Genomic DNA, 18,720 nt, shown 5'->3' with positions numbered 1-18,720 from the left:
CCATGCAATGATCTGATATTCTTAGCACAACCCATCATGTGTGCATGTTCATGGTCGAATAATAATTTCACAATGTTTACCAAAAGAATACTATTTCACCATGGCCCAGTATATCACAACTTTATTACAGTTTCACGTAGAGTAACCATGAGAAGCACTCCATCCAAGCTTCCAACTTTCAAAATATGAATTTCAGTCAAATCCATAACCACAAGCATTGAGAAGTCCCGGAATTTCAGGCCATCCAACATTGCAAGCAAACACCAAATCCACAAATAAAAATTAAGAAAATATGCTAAACAGGCCAAAATATGAATACCACTACCACGGCATAAATAAATCTATATATACAGGTCCCATGACTCAAAAGCTCGACCATACTTCCCACCCATTCTTTTTACAAATTATAGGCCTCAATTTGAACCCCAAAATAGAATTGAATCACAGTAGACTCAATTTCTAAGAATGGATTGGAGAAAACAGCAGATATAAAAATGCAAAAACTACCTAAAAAAGGAGAATTAGAAAAAAAAAATAAAAAAAAAAGGAGAAGAAAAAGCTTGCCTAACCTCCTCCTCCTCCCCCAATTATTCTCGTATTTACACCTAATATTTAGATATCAACAGTAGAAGGCTAATTAATAATGCAGCTTATGTACACTAACCACAAGGATTTCTCAGCTCCTAACGTTTACTTTGGATGCCGTTAATCACCCTTCTCCAGCTGTTCTTCGTTAATTAAGGATAACAGACCTGGCTTTTAGGCGATGGCGGTGATGCCACAGCCCCTGCGATCGCGGTCGAGGCAATCAAAACCCTCGATCCTCATGGCGGCCGGCTTGAGCCCGAACTTGGTGGGCCCGCAGCCCTTCCTGGAAGATGACGTCGCCGGTGGGCCCACCGGTGGGCAAGGGGGGATGGCCTGTGGGAGAAGGAACGGCCCGATTGGCTTATCCTCCCCGAATCTCGCGTCGTGGACCAGTGGGTTCGACGCCCGGCACGGCGGCGAGCCGCAGAAGAACGGCGGCGACGACAACGCCACCTGGCTCGCCTCCCCACCCTGGAAAAAAGATCGACCAATAAGAACCATCTCATCTATAAACCAAACACAAGTTAAACCGTTTTATTACAACTAAAAAAGAAACCAAAAGTAAAAAAAAAAAATTCACATGGAATATAGACAGGAATGGTTGAAAAAAAAAACAAGAGAACTTTTCTCAGTTGGCTCTGATTAGAAAAACTAATAGCAAAAGCCACAGATCTCGGATAATTGAGCCAGATTCTCAGATCCATGGTTACATCATGGAAAATATAGCTAGTTTTTTCTTTCCCAAAAGAATCTGATCCGAATTCTACGAAGATTTTAAACTAGAAATTAGAAGGGGAGGGGGCAAAAAAGAAAATCGCTACTACCTTTGTCAGAAAAATATCTAGAAGCTCCGTGGCGCCTTTGGATTCACAAGGCAGCTCCGCGTGAGAACTGGGATCCAAGAAATTGGAGGAATCTTGTTAGAAATTAACTTTTTTTTCATAAAATTAAAAAAAAAAAAATCGGAGACGTGAGAGAGAAATTACCAGGGCTGCCACCGTGGTGGCCGAAGCGTGTCGACGCCGACGGCAAGCTGGGTTAGCCTGCGGGGCTTCGGGCAAACCACCGGCCCGTGCGGCTCCGCGACGCCCCTCATCTCCTCGCAGGCCGCGAAGCCGCTCTTCTTACCCGCGCAACGATTCATCATCTTCTTAATTCCCTCAGATCTGCAAGTAAGAAAACCAAACGCGCGCTTTCTTTAATTTCTTATAAACATTTCCACCTCAAACAAACGCCAGATCTGCGGAATTTAATCTCAGATCGCTTAACGGTACAAGCTCCCAAAGAAAAACAGCATATAATTAATGTTAAAAATTAATCTTGTCAACCAAACAAGCAATTCTAGAATAGCAAAAAAACAAAAAAAGAAAATAACAAATTAGAAAGGAAAAAATTAATACTTTACCTTAGAGAGATTTGTGAGTATGGAGGATGGACAAAGAGAGGCAGAGAAGAAGAGAAAAAAAAGGCTGTAGAAGATTTATATCATAGGGAGAAAAAGATAGACCTGGGAAAAAGGAGGGGAGAGAATGGGGGTTGGGGAGCTACCGGGCAGGCAACGGTCCATGATTCGGATGGAAAAGTAAAAACGAATCCGAGAAAATAAAATACATGCCTATTTATTTACTTCCTCACGTGGGCGGTGCGTGCCCCGGCAACCCACCTATTAGTAGATGGTTAGAAAAAAACAGGAGTAGTACAGCGATAGTGTCCAAGAGCGGTGCAGAGGAGCGGGACTCCCTCTCCGTCCTCCGTCCTCGTACCGACCGCTCATTTATTCCACCGACGACCCGTCCAGAAAGCGATTGCGTTGCGGACCAAGCTCTCATTTATAAAAAAAATCTTGAGATTTGTTTTAAAGTTAAAAGAAAAAAAAATGTTGGCTTTTGATTTTGATTGGTGCGGTGTGGTCAGATCTACCGCACTGGTGGGCCACGGTTTGTCCGTAAGCTGGGTATGAACGGTCGTGATTTAGAGAGGGACGACATGAACAGCTGGGAAAAGTTGGGCTACGGGAGTAATATACTTCACGTGATGTGTCAGATTGGAGACCACTAAGGTTTGTCATTTGTCCGGTGTTAACAGCAACCCTGTTTGACGGGGCTCACTCGGGGCGTTCCTGGCGGAAGCTAGGCTTGTGCCTTTGGACCCGGGGTTGGGTCCAAGGAAATGGTCCAACGCGCTCTGAGACAAAAAAAGTAAAGGGCTAAAGCAGTAGAATATTATAATATTTTTTTCGTATACTACTTGAAGAATGAAAATGATGTCCTATTCACTAAAAAGCTTTATAAAGAAGGTGTAAATCCAGACCTGCAGTTGTTTGGCAAACCACTTTACACCCCCTCGGGTAGCTTTTGAGAGCAGCTCTTCTGGAAGAAAAGTCAAATCCGATTATCCCAACCTATGGAAAATGTGGAATCATTCTTTCGTAGCGCTAGAGAAACACTTGATAGATAAAGACAACTGATTTTAACCATTCGATTACTCCTCTCTTCTTCTCTCCTTTTGTGTTGCAGATCGAAGAATGAATCGGAAAGTTGGACATCAACTTTGTAACACGTTATGTGGGATCTGATATGGGAAAGATTCCCTTTGATCATGGCACGAACCGAGGAGAGTCCAGTTCGGACTAGTCCATCTATTCATCTTTAATTATAGAAGGCCTATAGCGGCATTCCCATCCTCGAGCCATTCTCATTCTCTTTTACTGTTCTCTGATCCCCAACTAATTTGAGTGTCGGAAACCTCAATTCTCTTCGGTAGTGTTTGATTGCTGAAAATAAGATGAAATAAGGGTTTATTATATCTTATTCCCCAAAACACATTATAAAATGACAGTGAGACACGTGGATTTTAAATTTTTCATCAAAAATTTATTAATTACATTTTATTCCTTTCTATCTGATTTAAGCTATGCCATATTTCACTATAAAATAGTTTATTCTAAAAAATAATGAGAAATAATTTTATCTTATCCTAATTTAAAGAATAACAATGTATAATTCTAATGGACCTCATAAATTCTCAACCAAACACAAAATTGAAATAGAAATGATGAATAGGTATTCTGAAAAATTGATACTTCTATTCCAAAAATACTAAAATGGCTGCCAAATACTACCTTTGAGTATAGTGACCTCAACCTCGAATCGGAGATCAGCGGCAATTAGAGGTGGCAAAAATCGATCCAACCCGTCAATTCGATCCGTATTCGATCCGTCTTAAACAGATTTGGATTTGGATTAAGCAGGTTTAGATCGTAAACGGATCGATCTGTTTAACCCATTTAATAATCGGATCAAATTCAGGTTTCAGACAATTGATCCGTTTAAACCCATTTAATAAATGGGTCGGATCGGATTATAACCCGTTTAACCCGTTATATTTTTTCTTTACCCTTTATTCCTTAGGGTAAACTAAATAAGTGTTTTACCCATTTAACTCATTCGCTGTTCGGACGATTTCGCTTCCGCAGCTGTTCGCCAATCGTCACTTTCCTCCTGTAGGGTTTTCCATCCCATCCCTCCTGTCGGTCGAGGATCCCCTACCGTCATCCCCACCACCGACAATAGGTGGCCATCTACTACCAGCTCCTCTCCATTCGCGGTCGTGCTGAAGAAAACTCGGAGGAATTACGAGATTTTGCTCGTCTAAAGCTTAGGTATTTTCCTCCTCCTCCTCCTCAATCTCCTGTCTTAGATGCTACTCCTTCCCGATCTCCCCTCACGAGAGCGCCCGTCGGGATCTAGCTTCCATCTTTAGCCGTCGTAATATGCGACATCACGGTAACGACAAACTCGAAGGAATTGTGAGATTTCGCTGGTCCGAAGCTTAGGTATTCCCCTTCGATCTTTGAGGTTGGTGTTCGATCTAGATCCGACGAGTGTTCTTAGGTTGGATTTTTTTTGGATTTACATTAGGATTTCTAGGATCTCATAGCGATCGGGTCTATTATTTGCAATTCTCTTTGTTCATTTGGTTTAAATTAGGGGTTTTAGTCTTTTTTTAGTAGTCATTTCTTTTTTTCTTCTCAATTTTGCTCTGATTTATGGGTTCAATGACATTAACCTATCAATGTTCGATCTGACTCTCAGACGATCATTGTTCTCCTGTGATTTATTTAATAAATATTATCTTGCGTGTCTCATTTATATATTGTTTCATTTATGTATCGATTTGCTGGTATATTCCAAAATTTATCTTAGTGTATATTTAAAGCTTTACTACTTTATTTTTTGATACTGTAATTCAAGATATAAGGTGCTGATTTTTTTGATGTTTTGGGATTTTTTTTATTTCTATTTTTTATGCTGAATGTCAAAGTATGCAGTATGGCCTATGTGTAGAGATTTATTTTAAGATTTGTATAAGGAGGCTATGATGATTTTGAAATATCTTTTTGTTGATTCAACTATTTCTAACAGAAATAATCTTGGACGGCCTTTTTCTACAGGCAATCAATTGTTGTTGTTTTGATTTAATGATAGATGAAATACTAAATTTGAGCCTCCTCTTCTCTTCTTTTCTTTAATGTTCTAACTGTTTTTAATTTTTTTTATGCTTAATATAAGCTTTCATTATATGATATAGATAGATAAAAAATCTATCGTCAATTTAGATCTGAGAAGTGATGATGATGATGATGCCCATGAATCGGCACTTGTAGCTTCAAATACAGCTACAATTGGTGATTCCAGTGGTAAACATAAAAGAAAGTTAACTTCACCAGTTTATCAATTTTTTTCAAATAAATGAAGCAACAAAAAAAATACAAATACATCAAGTGTGGCGTGAAATATCATTTTGGTGGTAAGGTTGGGATTGAAAATTTGAAACGGCATATAGAGAATTATAAGAAGAATCGTGATATGGGGCAAATAATTTTATCACAATCTCAAGGATCTATATCAATGCAGTCTAGTAAATTTAATCCAAAAAAATTTGTGAATTGTTGACATATGCAATTATCAAGCATGATCTATCATTTCAATTTGTTGAGTATGAAGATATTAGATCCTTATTTGCTTATGTTTGTGAGGATGTCAAGTTAGTATCAAAGAATACTATTAACACAGATATGCTAAAATTGTACACAAAAAAAAAAAGTTATTATTATGGCTACACTCAATTCCTACTAAGATAAGCTTGACTTCAGATTTATGGACCTCTATTACCACTGATGGATATTTATGTTTAACCGTCCATTTTATTGATGAAGAATGGATGTTGCAAAAAAAATTTTTAACTTTTATTTCATGCCTCCTCCACACAATGACATATCTTTGTGTGAAATGATTTATGGTTTGTTTATTGATTGGGGGATTGAAAAATAGTTATTTTGTATGACATTGGATAATGCATTAGTAAATGATATTTTTATTGATATGTTAAAGATCCAACTTAATTTAAAAAATATACTTTACTCAAATGGTGAGTTCTTTTATGTTTGATGTTGTACTCATATTCTTAATTTAATTGTACAAGAGGGATTAAAGAAGGTAGATGAATCTATTTACAAAGTTCGTGAAAGTGTTAAGCATGTGAGAGGTTCATAAGTTCAGAAACAAAAGTTTTTGGAATGTCTTAGACAAATATTTTTGGAAAGTAGAAAAGGTTTAAGGCAAGATGTTCCACAAAATGGAATTCAACTTATTTGATGCTAGAAAGTGCTCTTGCTTGTCGATGTATTTTTTTTCATTTGAAATTAAGTGACTCTAATTACAAGCATTATCTATCTAAAGAAGAGTGGAACAAAATTGTGAAGATTAACAAGTTGTTGAGTGTATTCTATGATACTACTCTTATATTTTCTGGAGTTAAGTATACTATAGTAAATTTATACTTTTCTCATATTTTTTTGATTGAGCTCACTTTAAGACAAGAGATGGAGAGTGTAGATGCTTTATGTAATGAATAGCAGGATAAATATATAGAAAATTTGAAAAGTATTGGTCAGATCATTGTTTAATCTTGGCCATGGCAGTTATTTTGGATCTTTGGTATAAATTTCAATTTATAGAGTATTGTTACAGAAAATTGTATGAATATGGCTGTATCGAGACCGCATCCGTGATTGTATATTCTCTCTTTAATCAGTATATAGTTTCTTCTTCTAAAATTTCAGCTTTTGATACATCAACTAATGCAAACATTGATAGTAGTACTTCTTGTAAGACTTCTGAGCCATGTAGAAAAGCAGATATTTTTAAAGTAATATAAATTTTTATTTATCAAAATAAATTTATTATCTTGTACATGATACTAGTTCTAATAAATAACTTATTTTATTTTTATAATATTGTAGGATTTTGATACATTTGAAAGTTTTGAATTTGTGACTACTGTATAGAAGTCTGAATTGAAATTATATTTAGATGAGCCAAGAGTTGATAGGAAGTCTAATTTAGATATCCTTGAAGTTTGGAAAATCAATCATTTTCGATATTCTCATCTTTCTCTTATAGCATATGATATTTTAACTATTCAAATATCTACAGTTGTATCTGAATCTGCTTTTAGTATTAGTGGGCAGGTACTTGATAAATATCGTAGTTCACTTAAACCAGATGTCGGTGAGGTCGTGATTTACACTCGAGATTAGATATTTGAAAGAAAGGTATATAATTTAATCATTGTATTGCTATTATATTTTTTTGAACAAGTTTATTATTAATTATTGGAAGTTTTTAATATAAATATTTTGGAACCCGAGTTAGATGAGATCGTAGAAGATGTCATGAACTTCAGTTCTATCAATAAAGCTCAATCAACTCAAGGCTCGGCCAATATTGATCCCAACCCATAATGAGATGAATCATGGTTATGCATTCTTTTTTGAATTGTGTTGTTCATATTTTTCAGACATATTATCTTGTTATGTTATATTTTGTTTGAAACTTCTTTTTGATTTTTGTTTAACTAAGAACAATGGATGCTGTTATGTTATCTTTGTTTGAAATTTTAGGTACTTGTTTGGGTTTCAAGTAATTTTGAGATTGTTTTAAAGTTTGTATGTGGAGACTATGATGATTTTTGGATATATATTTAATGACTCAACTAATTCTAGCGACAACAATCTTGGATGGCCTTCTTATATAGGCAACCAATTGCAGTCGTTTTGATTTAACTATGGATTAATTATTAGATCTGAGCCTCTCTAGTTAATTACTGAAACTCATAAAATCTTGACTTTTAGGCCGCTACTACCTGTTTAATTTGAACATATTGTTAGTGATGAGATTTGGCTTAGAGTTAACATTGTATCCTATTTGAATCTTCTATATGTGTTACTATTGCTGTATTGCTATCTTCTTTGTCATCACCGGATTGTAATTTAGGAATATATTTTGAATTCTGATGTTATTTACAGTAACATGTTAACTTAATATTTTGATATATATATTTTATGTTCTACAATAGGATATTGCAGGTTTCATACTTTCATGCATGATATAAGATTAGACTTAAAAATACTGTGATTACTTGCTTGGCTGGCAAGCTTTTTTTTTTTATTGAGCAGATTTTCTCTTCATGCTTTATGTTATTTAAAGTGATCATATATTAAATAGTGGCAGCATTTATTTTTCGTTAAGGATAATATATTTCTAGACTTTCAGTTTGAAATGATATATTTTGTCTTGAATTAAACATACTGGCTATTTGTGAATTATGATATTTGTCTTATTTAAAAACAGATTAAATGGGTTGGGTTGGATCGGTTAAACAGATTGTTTTATTATTATGCATTCTTTTTTGGATTGCATTGTTCATGTTTTTGGACATATATATGTATTATGAAGGCTATGATAATTTTTGGATATATGTTTGATGACTCAACTATTTTCAATGGCAACAATCTTGGATGGCCTTTTTCTATAGACAACAGATTGTAATCATTTTAATTTAGTCGTGGATTAATTATCACTTTATCATATCTGAGCCTCATCTTCTTTTTCTAGATATGCATGAATCTTTCTTTTCCATTCTTTGCTATTCTGATGTTTTTCAGATGCAACAACCTCATTATCATTTTTGAGATGGATGAGAATCTATATTAGCAGATCCATGTGTTTGAAGTTGTACCATATGTTTGTATCCTTCATTTTTTCTCCATCAATATTTTGTATTTAATTGAACATTGCTAAAATACAAATTTTTCATGTAGGAAGCAAGATGAGTTCCTTCTAAGAAATCAATCCCGAGCTTCTATGAACTATAATGATGGGCAACATGAGCTCCGGGCCTCTCCGATTAATTGTTGAAACTCATAAAAGCTAGGCTCTTAGGCCGCTACTATCGATTTAATTTGAACATATTGTTAGTGATGAAATTTGGCTTAGAGTTAATGTTGTATCCTATTTGAATCTTCTGTATGTATTACCGTTGCAGCGTTGTTATCTTCTTTGTCATTATTGTAATGTAATTTGAAAACATGTTAACTTAATATTTTGATATATATATTTTATATTCTACAATAGGATATTGTAGGTTTCATACTTTTATGTATGATATGAGATTGGACTTAAAAATACTGTGATTACTTATTTGATTGGCAAGTTTTTTTTTTTTTTTATTGAAGAGGTTTTCTCCTCATACTTTATATTATTTAAAGTGATCATATGTTAAACAGTAACAGCATTTGTTTTCTTTAAAGATAATGTGTTCCAATTTGAAATGATATATTTTGTCTTGAATTAAACATGCTGGCTGTTTGTAAATTGTGATGTTTATCTTATTAAAAACAGATTAAACGGGTTGGGTCAGATCGGTTAAATAAGTTGTTCATCTATTAAACAGGTTAAACGATAAACAGATTAAACGGATTGGGTCGGATTGGTTAAATAGATTGTTTATCTATCAAACAGGTTAAATAATAAATAGGTTAAACGGGTTGGGTCGGACCGGTTAAACAGGATAACTATTTAATAAACAGATTAAACGGATCGGGTCGGGTGACCTGTTTATTAAATGAGTCACATTCAGGTTTGAAAATCTGACTTGTTTAATAATTAGGTTGGATTTAGATTTGATATTTTCTGATCCGATCCATTTCTAATCTGACTCATTTATGATCTGAACCAATCCGATTGTCGTCCTTAGCTACAATAGGATCCATATTACCTCAGCAGTTCTCTGCATGTGTGTTAAACTTTGACGGTCATTGGTGACTAACGGAAGCGAATTGCAACAGTGAAGAAGGGATACGAGGGGGAGAGGATGATACTAGTAGCTGGGCGCGACGGCCACAGGAAGGCCGATGTTCGAAATCAGACGGTGCGGATGGAGGGAACTAAGCTAGCTCCGGATGGAGCAGCGACTGAGATCGAGCTCAAGGATAGCAGACAAAAGAACGTGGACGTATGTGGCACATGGGGCCCTTAGGAGCCAATGGGAACTCAACAGGTGACACCGAAGGTAGAGTCTCGTCTCATCTTCGACTTCAAAAAACAGAGTATGACGGTGGACACTGGAATCGCTTCGTTTGCCTGGGCAACTTTGTCTCGTAGGCAAGTTCCAGGGCCGTCAGCCTTTGCCAACATTTTTGGCCCGGGAGATGAAACTGAAGTGAAGACTCCCAAATAATTTTAATAATCCAAGGACCAGAATTGGCTTCCGTCTTCAAACAGAAGCCGGCATATTCAAAGTCCAGATGGAGGGAGCATGGATGGTGTTAGCTCAAGTCTTTGCGTTGGAAGCATCGAGGCCTGATTTGACCATAGATAGCAAGAAAACTATATGTTCCTGAAGAGAACGCATGGTAGAATTATTACACCAGAGAACGTGATAACAAAAGAACAGATGATCCTAGAACACGATGGCGACAACCAGTGGGTCGCCAGCGTCGGTGGAGGTTCTGGATGACACAGCCCATCTTTGGACACTGGCTCGATTTGAATTGCGGCCACATAGAATTGGAATGAGTACACATTGGCAACCACTTGGCAAACTCAGCAGGTCAACGCTGAGATGGCAACTTAAACATAAAATGATGTTTGAGAGTGAATCTGTTCACGGGCTGAACGGATGCCCCGCTTGCTCAAGCCGGAAGTTTTTTAGTAGGCTTGGGTCTGAATCTTAAGCCCGAAGAACCAAATCAGGTATGAAATTGAAACATGTTTGTTAAATAGGCCGGACTCAAATTTTGATATCAAAGTTAGTCTGAACCGTACCTGGCCCAATATTTATAACATATTAAACAATAGTTAATAAGGTCATGTTTGGCTAAGCTTTTAGGGTGCTAAAAAGTACTTTCTGATTCTAAGAAAGTACTTTGAAGTGATACAGTGATGTTTGATAAAAATATCGAAAACTGTTTTGGCTTTGTCAGAAAGCTGAAAAAATTTACTTGGAAAAAATTATTTTGAAACTTTCTATAAAAATACTTTATGGCTAATGTCGGAAAGCTGTTTTACTTTTCTTAAAGTACTTTGTCAATATGGTTACTAAACAACAAATAGCTTTTTGTAAAAGTTCTACTTCTCAAAAGCTCTACTTTCAAATTAAAGCTTCAAAAACTCTACTATCAATAGCAATCTAAACAGGACCTAAGTGATCTAGTTCAAAAGTTAATAAGCTATTGGTGGCCTGGTTTAGTTGACGACCTAAAGCTTGGGTTGGTGGCCCACTGTGTTTAGGTGTCGGGACAAGGAATCGAATCCGCTCCTCTTCAATCTCCTCTTCAAGATCACTATTCACATCCTCTTTTTCTTCTTAGATCATCGCTAATAGTCGCTCCTCTCCTCTCCTTCTTTCCTCATCTCAATGATGGCAGCACATCTTTCCACCTCCAATTCTTCTTCTCCCTATTCCATGCCTCATCTTCTTCTTCACCCACTCTAATGATTTACTTGCAAACAACCATAGCATTGTTGTTGTCGCAGCTATCTCCCTCTCACCACACTATCATTTTTCTTCTAGAGAAACACTGAGTCGCTTTTAAATCTTGGCATTGCTGTTGAGTAGTGATCTTTATCAATAGGATCACCACATCCAATGATATAGGCAAAGAAAGTCCATTTATTGGAGGGTGCCCGGCAAGGGACCCTCCAATGCTTAAGTTGGACTCAACTCTTAAGAAACAATGGAGATATTATAAGAATGGCAAAATGGTTATGTAATAGGATCAAAAGAGCAATTAGAGAACTTACCCATAGGGTCATCTAGGTGTCGTGTATATAGACAAAGGCTAGTGCTCATCATGCAGCAAATCGGGCACATGCACTGGCTATTTTAGTAACAGATCACGCATCTCACTGGAGAATCACACCCATGCACCAGTGCAATTGAGGAAATTATTCGCAATCATGGCTAAGCTATCGCTACCTGAAGGGAGAATTTGAAATTTGAAAAATTTTTCTCGTGTCTCGGGGTCAGCCATGTCACAGGCTCTTCTTGATCGGTTTGTGGTTATTGGGCAAGCTCTTATTGGTCAGCTTGTAGCTACATGACGAGCTCCGATTAGTCAATTTGCCACATGAATTGTGTTCAGCTCCGAGATGTATCACATCCCAAAGTGGGTCTGCATTAAAACAAAACTTTGACCTAGAGAGGATCAATCCCCGCTGATGCCTAAAGCAGAAGATTGGGGCACCATCCTAGAAGCATTGGTCCCATCTCTCTCTCTCTTTCTCTTGTAAAGATTTAAAGAGAATATTTCCTCACACCGTGATCTTTATTGCTATATGAGAGTGGGTACATATGCAAGTTGAGGAAGGATTGGATAAGTACAAAATACCTGACTAAAAGATAAGTATAAAATACCTAACTAATAGCTATCTGGTAAATACAATTTTGCTATACAATTTTATCAATATAACGTTCAATACTCCCCCTCAAGTTGGAGTATGAAGATCATAAATACCCAACTTGGATGGAAGATAACGAAATTGATCATGTCCAAGTGCCTTGGTGAAAAGATCAATCGGTTGATGATTGGAAGAAATATACCTTGTGACAATGTCCTTGGACTGGATTCTCTCACACATAAAATGACAGTCAATTTTAATGTGCTTAGTACGCTCATGAAAGACAAGATTAGCAGTGATATGTAAAGCTGCTTGATTATCACAATGAAGTTCCATAGGAGTAAAATGACTAACAGTAAGATCATGTAATAATTGTTGTAACCAAATAAGCTCACTCATGGTAAAAGCCAAAGAGCGATATTCAACCTCTGTAGAAGAACGTGAAACTATAGTCTGTTTCTTGATTTTTCAAAAAATAGGAGCACCACCAAGTGAAATGAAATAATCTGTAAGTGATCGACGAGTTATCGAACAAGCAGTCCAATCCGCATCACAATATGCTCGAATAAGAAGATCATTAGATGAAGGAAACAAAAGTCCTTGTCCAAAAAAACTTTTCAAATATCGCAGAACATGAAATGGAACATCAAGATGAGACTTTCTAGGTGACTGCATGAACTGACTGAGGATATGCACAGCATATGTGATATCAGGTCGAGACACTGTGAGGTAAATCACCTCCCTACCAATCTACTGTATTGGCCTGGATCATCAATTTGATCACCTTCTTCTGATGATAATCTATGTTGTTGAGAAAAAAGAACTCTAGCCGGCTTACATCCCATCATACCAATTTCATCAAACATGTCAAGTACATACTTACGTTGATTAAGAACAATTCCAGAAGCTAACCAAGCCACTTCCAAATCAAGAAAATATTTGAATTTGCCAAAATCTTTGATACGAAAACAAGTGCTGAGATAACTTTTGATCTTTTGACATTTATTTAAATACTTCTTGTAAGAATTATACCATCAACATAAACTAAGATAGCAATGAAGGAGCTACCATGTTGAAAAGTGAAGAAAGAGTGATCGGAGTGAAACTAAATTGAAGCAAAAAGGATGACAACTTCTCAAACCATTGACGAGAAGCTTGTTTCAAACCATATGAAAATTTGTGCAGATGGCACACTCGATTATCTCTAGGTTTAAGATATTCAAAAGATAGAACCATCTAGACTTCTTCATGTAGATTCCCATGCACAAATACATTGGTAACATTAAGCTGAAAGAGATTCCAATGTTTAGCAGCCACCACAGCCATGAGACATCGAATTGTAGCAAGTTTAACTATAGGTGCAAAAATCTCTGTATAATTAAGGCCTTCACTTGGGTATATCATTTTGCTACAAATCGAACCTTATATCTTACAATACTTCCGTTCGGCTTATGTTTGATCTTAAAAACCCACTTGAAACCTATTGGTTTTTTACCCTCAAGCAAAGATTCTAAAGTACAGGTGTTGTTCTTTTCAAGAGCAGCAATTTCTACGCAATAGCTTCACACCACCTGGGATCTTTGATTGCTTGTAAATAGGATTTGGGCTCATAATAAGCACTAAGAGAAGCTATGTAAGAATGATACGAAGAAGTGAATTTATCGTAAGAAACAAAATTAACAATGGGATAGGTCGAACCAGAAGAGATTGATTGAGAAACGGGATATGTTGACTTTACCACTCTAGAAAATTTCATTCATAATCCTCCAAGTATCTGAGAGGATGTCGATCGTGTTGTGGACGTTATGGTGTGAAGGTATGAGTTTAGGTTGTGCGGAATCATGCCCATTTACTGAGTCAACATCAATAGATGGCAAGTCATGATTCGAAGACTGTAGTTGATCATGGGATGGTAAAATGGCTCATTGTCGATAATAGGCATTGGTATAGGTGTGTAGTGACAGGATCAGGAGTTTGCACCTTTGAGATACAAGAAGAAAGATATTCTCATAGAATATAACATCATGAGAAACAAATATTTGCCGACTCTCAAGATCATACACTTTATAGTCCTTAATACCTTATAGATAACCAACAAATATACACTTGCATGACCTAGGAGCAAACTTATCTTTCGTTTGGTGATGGACATAACAAAGACAACCAAAATACGTAAATGTGAATAATTTGGAGGTTTGGAGAACAGTATTCATAAAGATTTTTTTTAAATAAAATTTTGATGGCATATAATTGATCAAATATACAGCAGTCAGGATACATTCCCCCAAAAAGCAATAAGTAAACCAGATTGAAAACGAAGTGCACGATAACTTCTAAAAGGTGTCTACGTTTGCTTCAACAATACATTTTGTTGTGGCGTGTTAACACATAAAGTTTGATTGAGGATCCATGTTCTTCGAAGAAAATTTTCAGGGGACCCATCGTTAGTTCAAGTGCATTGTCAGATTGTACGGTTTTGACAGTGAAACCGAATGATTTTAATTGTGTTATAAAATTTAGTGAAACATTGACATGCATCAGATTTGTGTTTCAATAGATATATCCAAGTCGTTCGTGAGAAATCATCAAGTTAAGAAGAATCGACCTCCAGACCGTGAAGCAGTTTTGTATAGCCCCCAAATATCACAATGAATAAGAGTAAAGGGTCTACTTGATTTATTAAAACTCAGAGGAAACATATTTTTGTTTGCTTTGCATGATGACAAATGTCACAGCACTTACTAAAATTTCTCAAGGATAAATTAGGAATTTGAGAAATCAAAGACAATGTATCAAAAGAAACATGACCAAAATGCTGATGCCATAAATTAGGTGAAGAAATGGTAGCTGCGGCCAAAGGAATGCAAACTTTCTTGAAGCGATATAAGCCATCTTTCATCTCACCCATTCCAATCAGCCTCTTCGCGGCTAGGTCCTGCAAGACACAAAAGGTGGGAAAGAATGTCACGGCACAATGATAATCTCTTGTTAACTTGCTAATAGAAGCTAAGTTACAATGAAAAGATGGTATATAAAGAACATTGTGTAGAACAAAATTGGACATTAAAGCTTTCCCAAGGGATTGAACTGGAATTGAATTTCCATTAGGTAAGAGAATAGGCAAATTAGGATTGCAATCTTGTGAATCAAATAGAAGAGTTTTAAAAAAGACAATGTGTTCGGCAGCTCCATTGTCCAAAATCCCATTAGAATTTTCATAACCTTACCAACAAAGTTAACTGTGGAAGACTTAGGAATAGAATGGACATCAACTGATCATATTGTTCCCGTGTGAAACCAATGATGGGAGATGATTCATGTGTTTCGGTGGATGAAGAAAGAGGACCCAAGGAGGCGTTGTTAGCTGTTGCATCAGAAATCGTGCGCCGATCTCCCCCTGGACCTCCAATCTGCAGGATAACCAATGAGTTCAAAACATGTTTCTTTTCGATGACCCAACTTACCACAATATCACATTTGGGCCGTTGTCCTCCAGATTTCGCAGAAACTTGCTTATTGTTGCGAGAATTCTTCACAACAAAGACAGTTGAATCAGTCATAGAGGATCGATTAGAAACCAAGTTTTGTTGCTTCTCCTCTCGGGATACCAATGCATATGCCTTATTAAGGCTAGAGAGGGGTTCAGTGCTGAGAATTTGCGATCGCACCACTCCACAACAATCATCAAGTCCCATAAGGAACTGATGGACCTTTCATTGTCTCGTTAATGACAAAATCTCTTTCTACTCCACACGAGCATTGAGGCACAACAGAGTATGTAGCAAGCTCTTCGCAAAAATCTTTCAACTTTGTATGGTAAGCAGCAATGCTTCGTTCTTTTTGACTGCAAAGGACGATCTCTCTCTTGAGTTGATGAATTCGTGGAGCATTGCCTTGGGAGAACCAAGCCACATATCTCTTGCATTCTCAAAGTAAGCCACACTATCATGTAGCTCAGGAGCCAAGGAATTAAAAAGCCACGATATAACCATGGCATTACACTCCATCCATGGCTCAAGATCAGAACTATCATCAGAAGGTTGTCCACAGAGATCATAGCACGCAATGCTGTGATCATAGCCCGCCACCAAGTGGGATAATTTTGATCAATGCGTTGAGCAAACAAGACACCAAAATTGTTTCAGGATTATCAGAAGATGTCAAATAATAAGGTGAAATGGCATCTTGACTCTGATGTAGATGAGAAGTAGAAGAGCTCGAGTTTTCCATAATTATGCAGCAAATTTAACAAAAAAGCCAAAAATTAAAAAGAAAAACAGGCCTGATATTACGTCAAAATAGTGATCCAACCAGCAAAGAACTACGATCCACGGTAAACTCCCTGATATTGAGCAAGGAGACATCCATCGACCGTAGGATTGGGGACTCCCTACGATTAAAGCAATTCAGCCGGAGGAGGAGCAGCCGCGCATCTAGAAGGCAGCGTGGTCGCATGCCCTCACGGCTTCGATGGCGATGTCGAAGGAGCGGAACAGTCGTGGATCTGAAAGATAGCGTGATCGTACGCCCTCACGGCTTCGACGGCGATGTCGAAGGAGAAAAATAGCCCTCAGCCGGAGGAGGAGGAACCGTCAGTCAAAGGAGGAGCAGATCTGGGGATGTCCGCCGCACCCCGCGGTATCTCCATCCACTCGAGCTCGACCGTCCGGTCCGGGGAAGGGAGCAGCAGCCGTCAGTCGGAGGAGGAGCGGATCTGGAGATCTTCAGCCTTCAGTCGGAGGAAGAGTAGCCGTCAGCCGGAGGAGAAGCAGATCTAGAGAGATCTTCGGCCTTTAGCCGGAGGAAGAGCAGCCGTCAGCCAGAGAAGAGCAAATCTGGGGATCTCCGCCGCACCCCGCGGTACCTACGTTCACTCGAGCTCGACCTTCTGGTCAGGGAAAGGGAGATGGCGAGCGACAGGCGACGACGGGGGACTGACGAGACCAGATCCAGCCGAAGTGAAGGACAGATTTGAGGAGGGAAATCGGATCGAAGAAGACGATGGGAGGAGGGAAATCAGATCGAAGAGGAGGATGGGTTTAGAGTTGAAACTTCCCCTATCCTCTCTCTCTCTCTCTCTCTTTCTATCGCCCCTGCTTGATACCATGCAAAGATTTAAAGAGAATATTTCCTCACACTCTGATCTTTTTGCTACATGAGAGTGGGTACATATACAAGTTGAGAAAGGATTGGATAAGTACAAAATATCTGACTTAAATATAAAATACTAACTGATAGCTATTTGATAAATACAATTTTACTATATAATCTTATCGATATAACGTTCAATATCTCTCAAAACAAATAGTCCTATTGGGTCTGTTGGAATTAATCCAAATTAGTTTAATATTATTGGTCCATGTGTCATTACTTCATTGGGTCTATTTATGTTAAGTGTGGTGAGGTGGTGTTACGTGTGTGCACTGAAAAGTTTTAAGTCCGTGAACAGTCAAAACCCTACATATATAAATTCATGTGTTGCTGTGTCCTTTTAAAAAAAGGGTGTGCGGCTGTCTCTTAAAAAAACAAGAGAGGTGTGTGCCGTCAAGGTTTTATATGGTCTAGGTTTTGTTGTGGGCTGCGTGCAGTAATGTTTAATTCTTTGTGATTTTAATGTTGAGTCAAAGTCTTGTATTGTGTTCTTTGTTTATCGATTCAACAAAAATTAATTCATTGTCAGTTTAATTTCTACATCTGGCATCAGAGCATGGAGTTTATAGATCCAAACCTTAAATTTGATGGTAAAAATAGTTTTGAAGAGTGGCAAGAACGTATAGAGAATTACTTCAGATACAAAGAGGCTTGGATCGCGGTAGAAAAAGATTTCATGGAGCCAGCAGAAACCACAGTTTTGACTGATGCGCAAAGAAAGGAATTGAAGAGTCTACGTTCCAAGAATAATTTTGTTTTATACATCCTTCGAGGTTGTCTTGAAGGAAACGTTCGTCAGAAGCTGCGTGGTCTGCGATCTGCACGCGAAGCTTGGAATATTTTGCTCAAATCCCATCAAGAAAAAATACCAGTTAAAAGGATGCGATTAGAGACGTTGAGAAGACAATATGAATTGCTCGAACAAGACAACAACGTGAGTGTTGCAGATTATATTTTGCGGATTCAGAAACTTGTCAATGATATAAAGGCAAACGGTGAAGAGATATCAGAAAATCACATCATGGAGAAAATTATTAGAACGTTGACAGATCGATTTGAGCATGTTGTAGCAGTAATTGAAGAGTCACAAGATATCAGTATCATGACTGTTGATGAGTTGCAAGGAAAATTGGAAGCGCATGAACATCGCTTGAATGAGAAGAAAGGAAAAACAGCTTCAATTGAGAAAGCACTAAAGGCTCAAATTAATTTGAAGGGAGACAAAGGTGAATCTTCA

General features: G+C 37.5%; 1 protein-coding gene, 1 long non-coding RNA gene and 1 pseudogene across 2 annotated transcripts; 1 reads left to right on the top strand and 2 right to left on the bottom strand.

Moving 5' to 3' along the window:
- Window positions 1-296: 296 nt before the first annotated feature.
- LOC105034151 (uncharacterized) lies at window positions 297-2,135 on the bottom strand. Its single transcript, XM_010909199.4, has 4 exons — window positions 1,994-2,135; window positions 1,575-1,754; window positions 1,413-1,479; window positions 297-1,059 (listed from the first exon to the last, which is right to left on the bottom strand). Exons 2-4 carry the CDS (start codon window positions 1,733-1,735, stop codon window positions 760-762), a joined length of 528 nt encoding a protein of 175 aa, XP_010907501.1. The 5' UTR covers window positions 1,736-1,754; window positions 1,994-2,135; the 3' UTR covers window positions 297-759.
- A 3,795-nt stretch (window positions 2,136-5,930) lies between these two features.
- LOC140858748 (zinc finger BED domain-containing protein RICESLEEPER 1-like) lies at window positions 5,931-7,393 on the top strand (annotated as a pseudogene).
- Window positions 7,394-14,985: 7,592 nt separating this feature from the next.
- LOC105034156 (uncharacterized) lies at window positions 14,986-17,399 on the bottom strand. The gene is made up of 2 exons (XR_012142078.1): window positions 15,560-17,399; window positions 14,986-15,267 (listed from the first exon to the last, which is right to left on the bottom strand). It is a non-coding gene; the product is annotated as an uncharacterized lncRNA (long non-coding RNA).
- Window positions 17,400-18,720: the final 1,321 nt, after the last annotated feature.

This window comes from Elaeis guineensis, chromosome 6, assembly GCF_000442705.2.
Source record: "Elaeis guineensis isolate ETL-2024a chromosome 6, EG11, whole genome shotgun sequence".
In the NCBI taxonomy this organism is placed as follows: domain Eukaryota; kingdom Viridiplantae; phylum Streptophyta; class Magnoliopsida; order Arecales; family Arecaceae; genus Elaeis; species Elaeis guineensis.
Note: the sequence above shows the minus strand (reverse complement) of the source record. Positions and strands in the feature narration are given on the sequence as shown.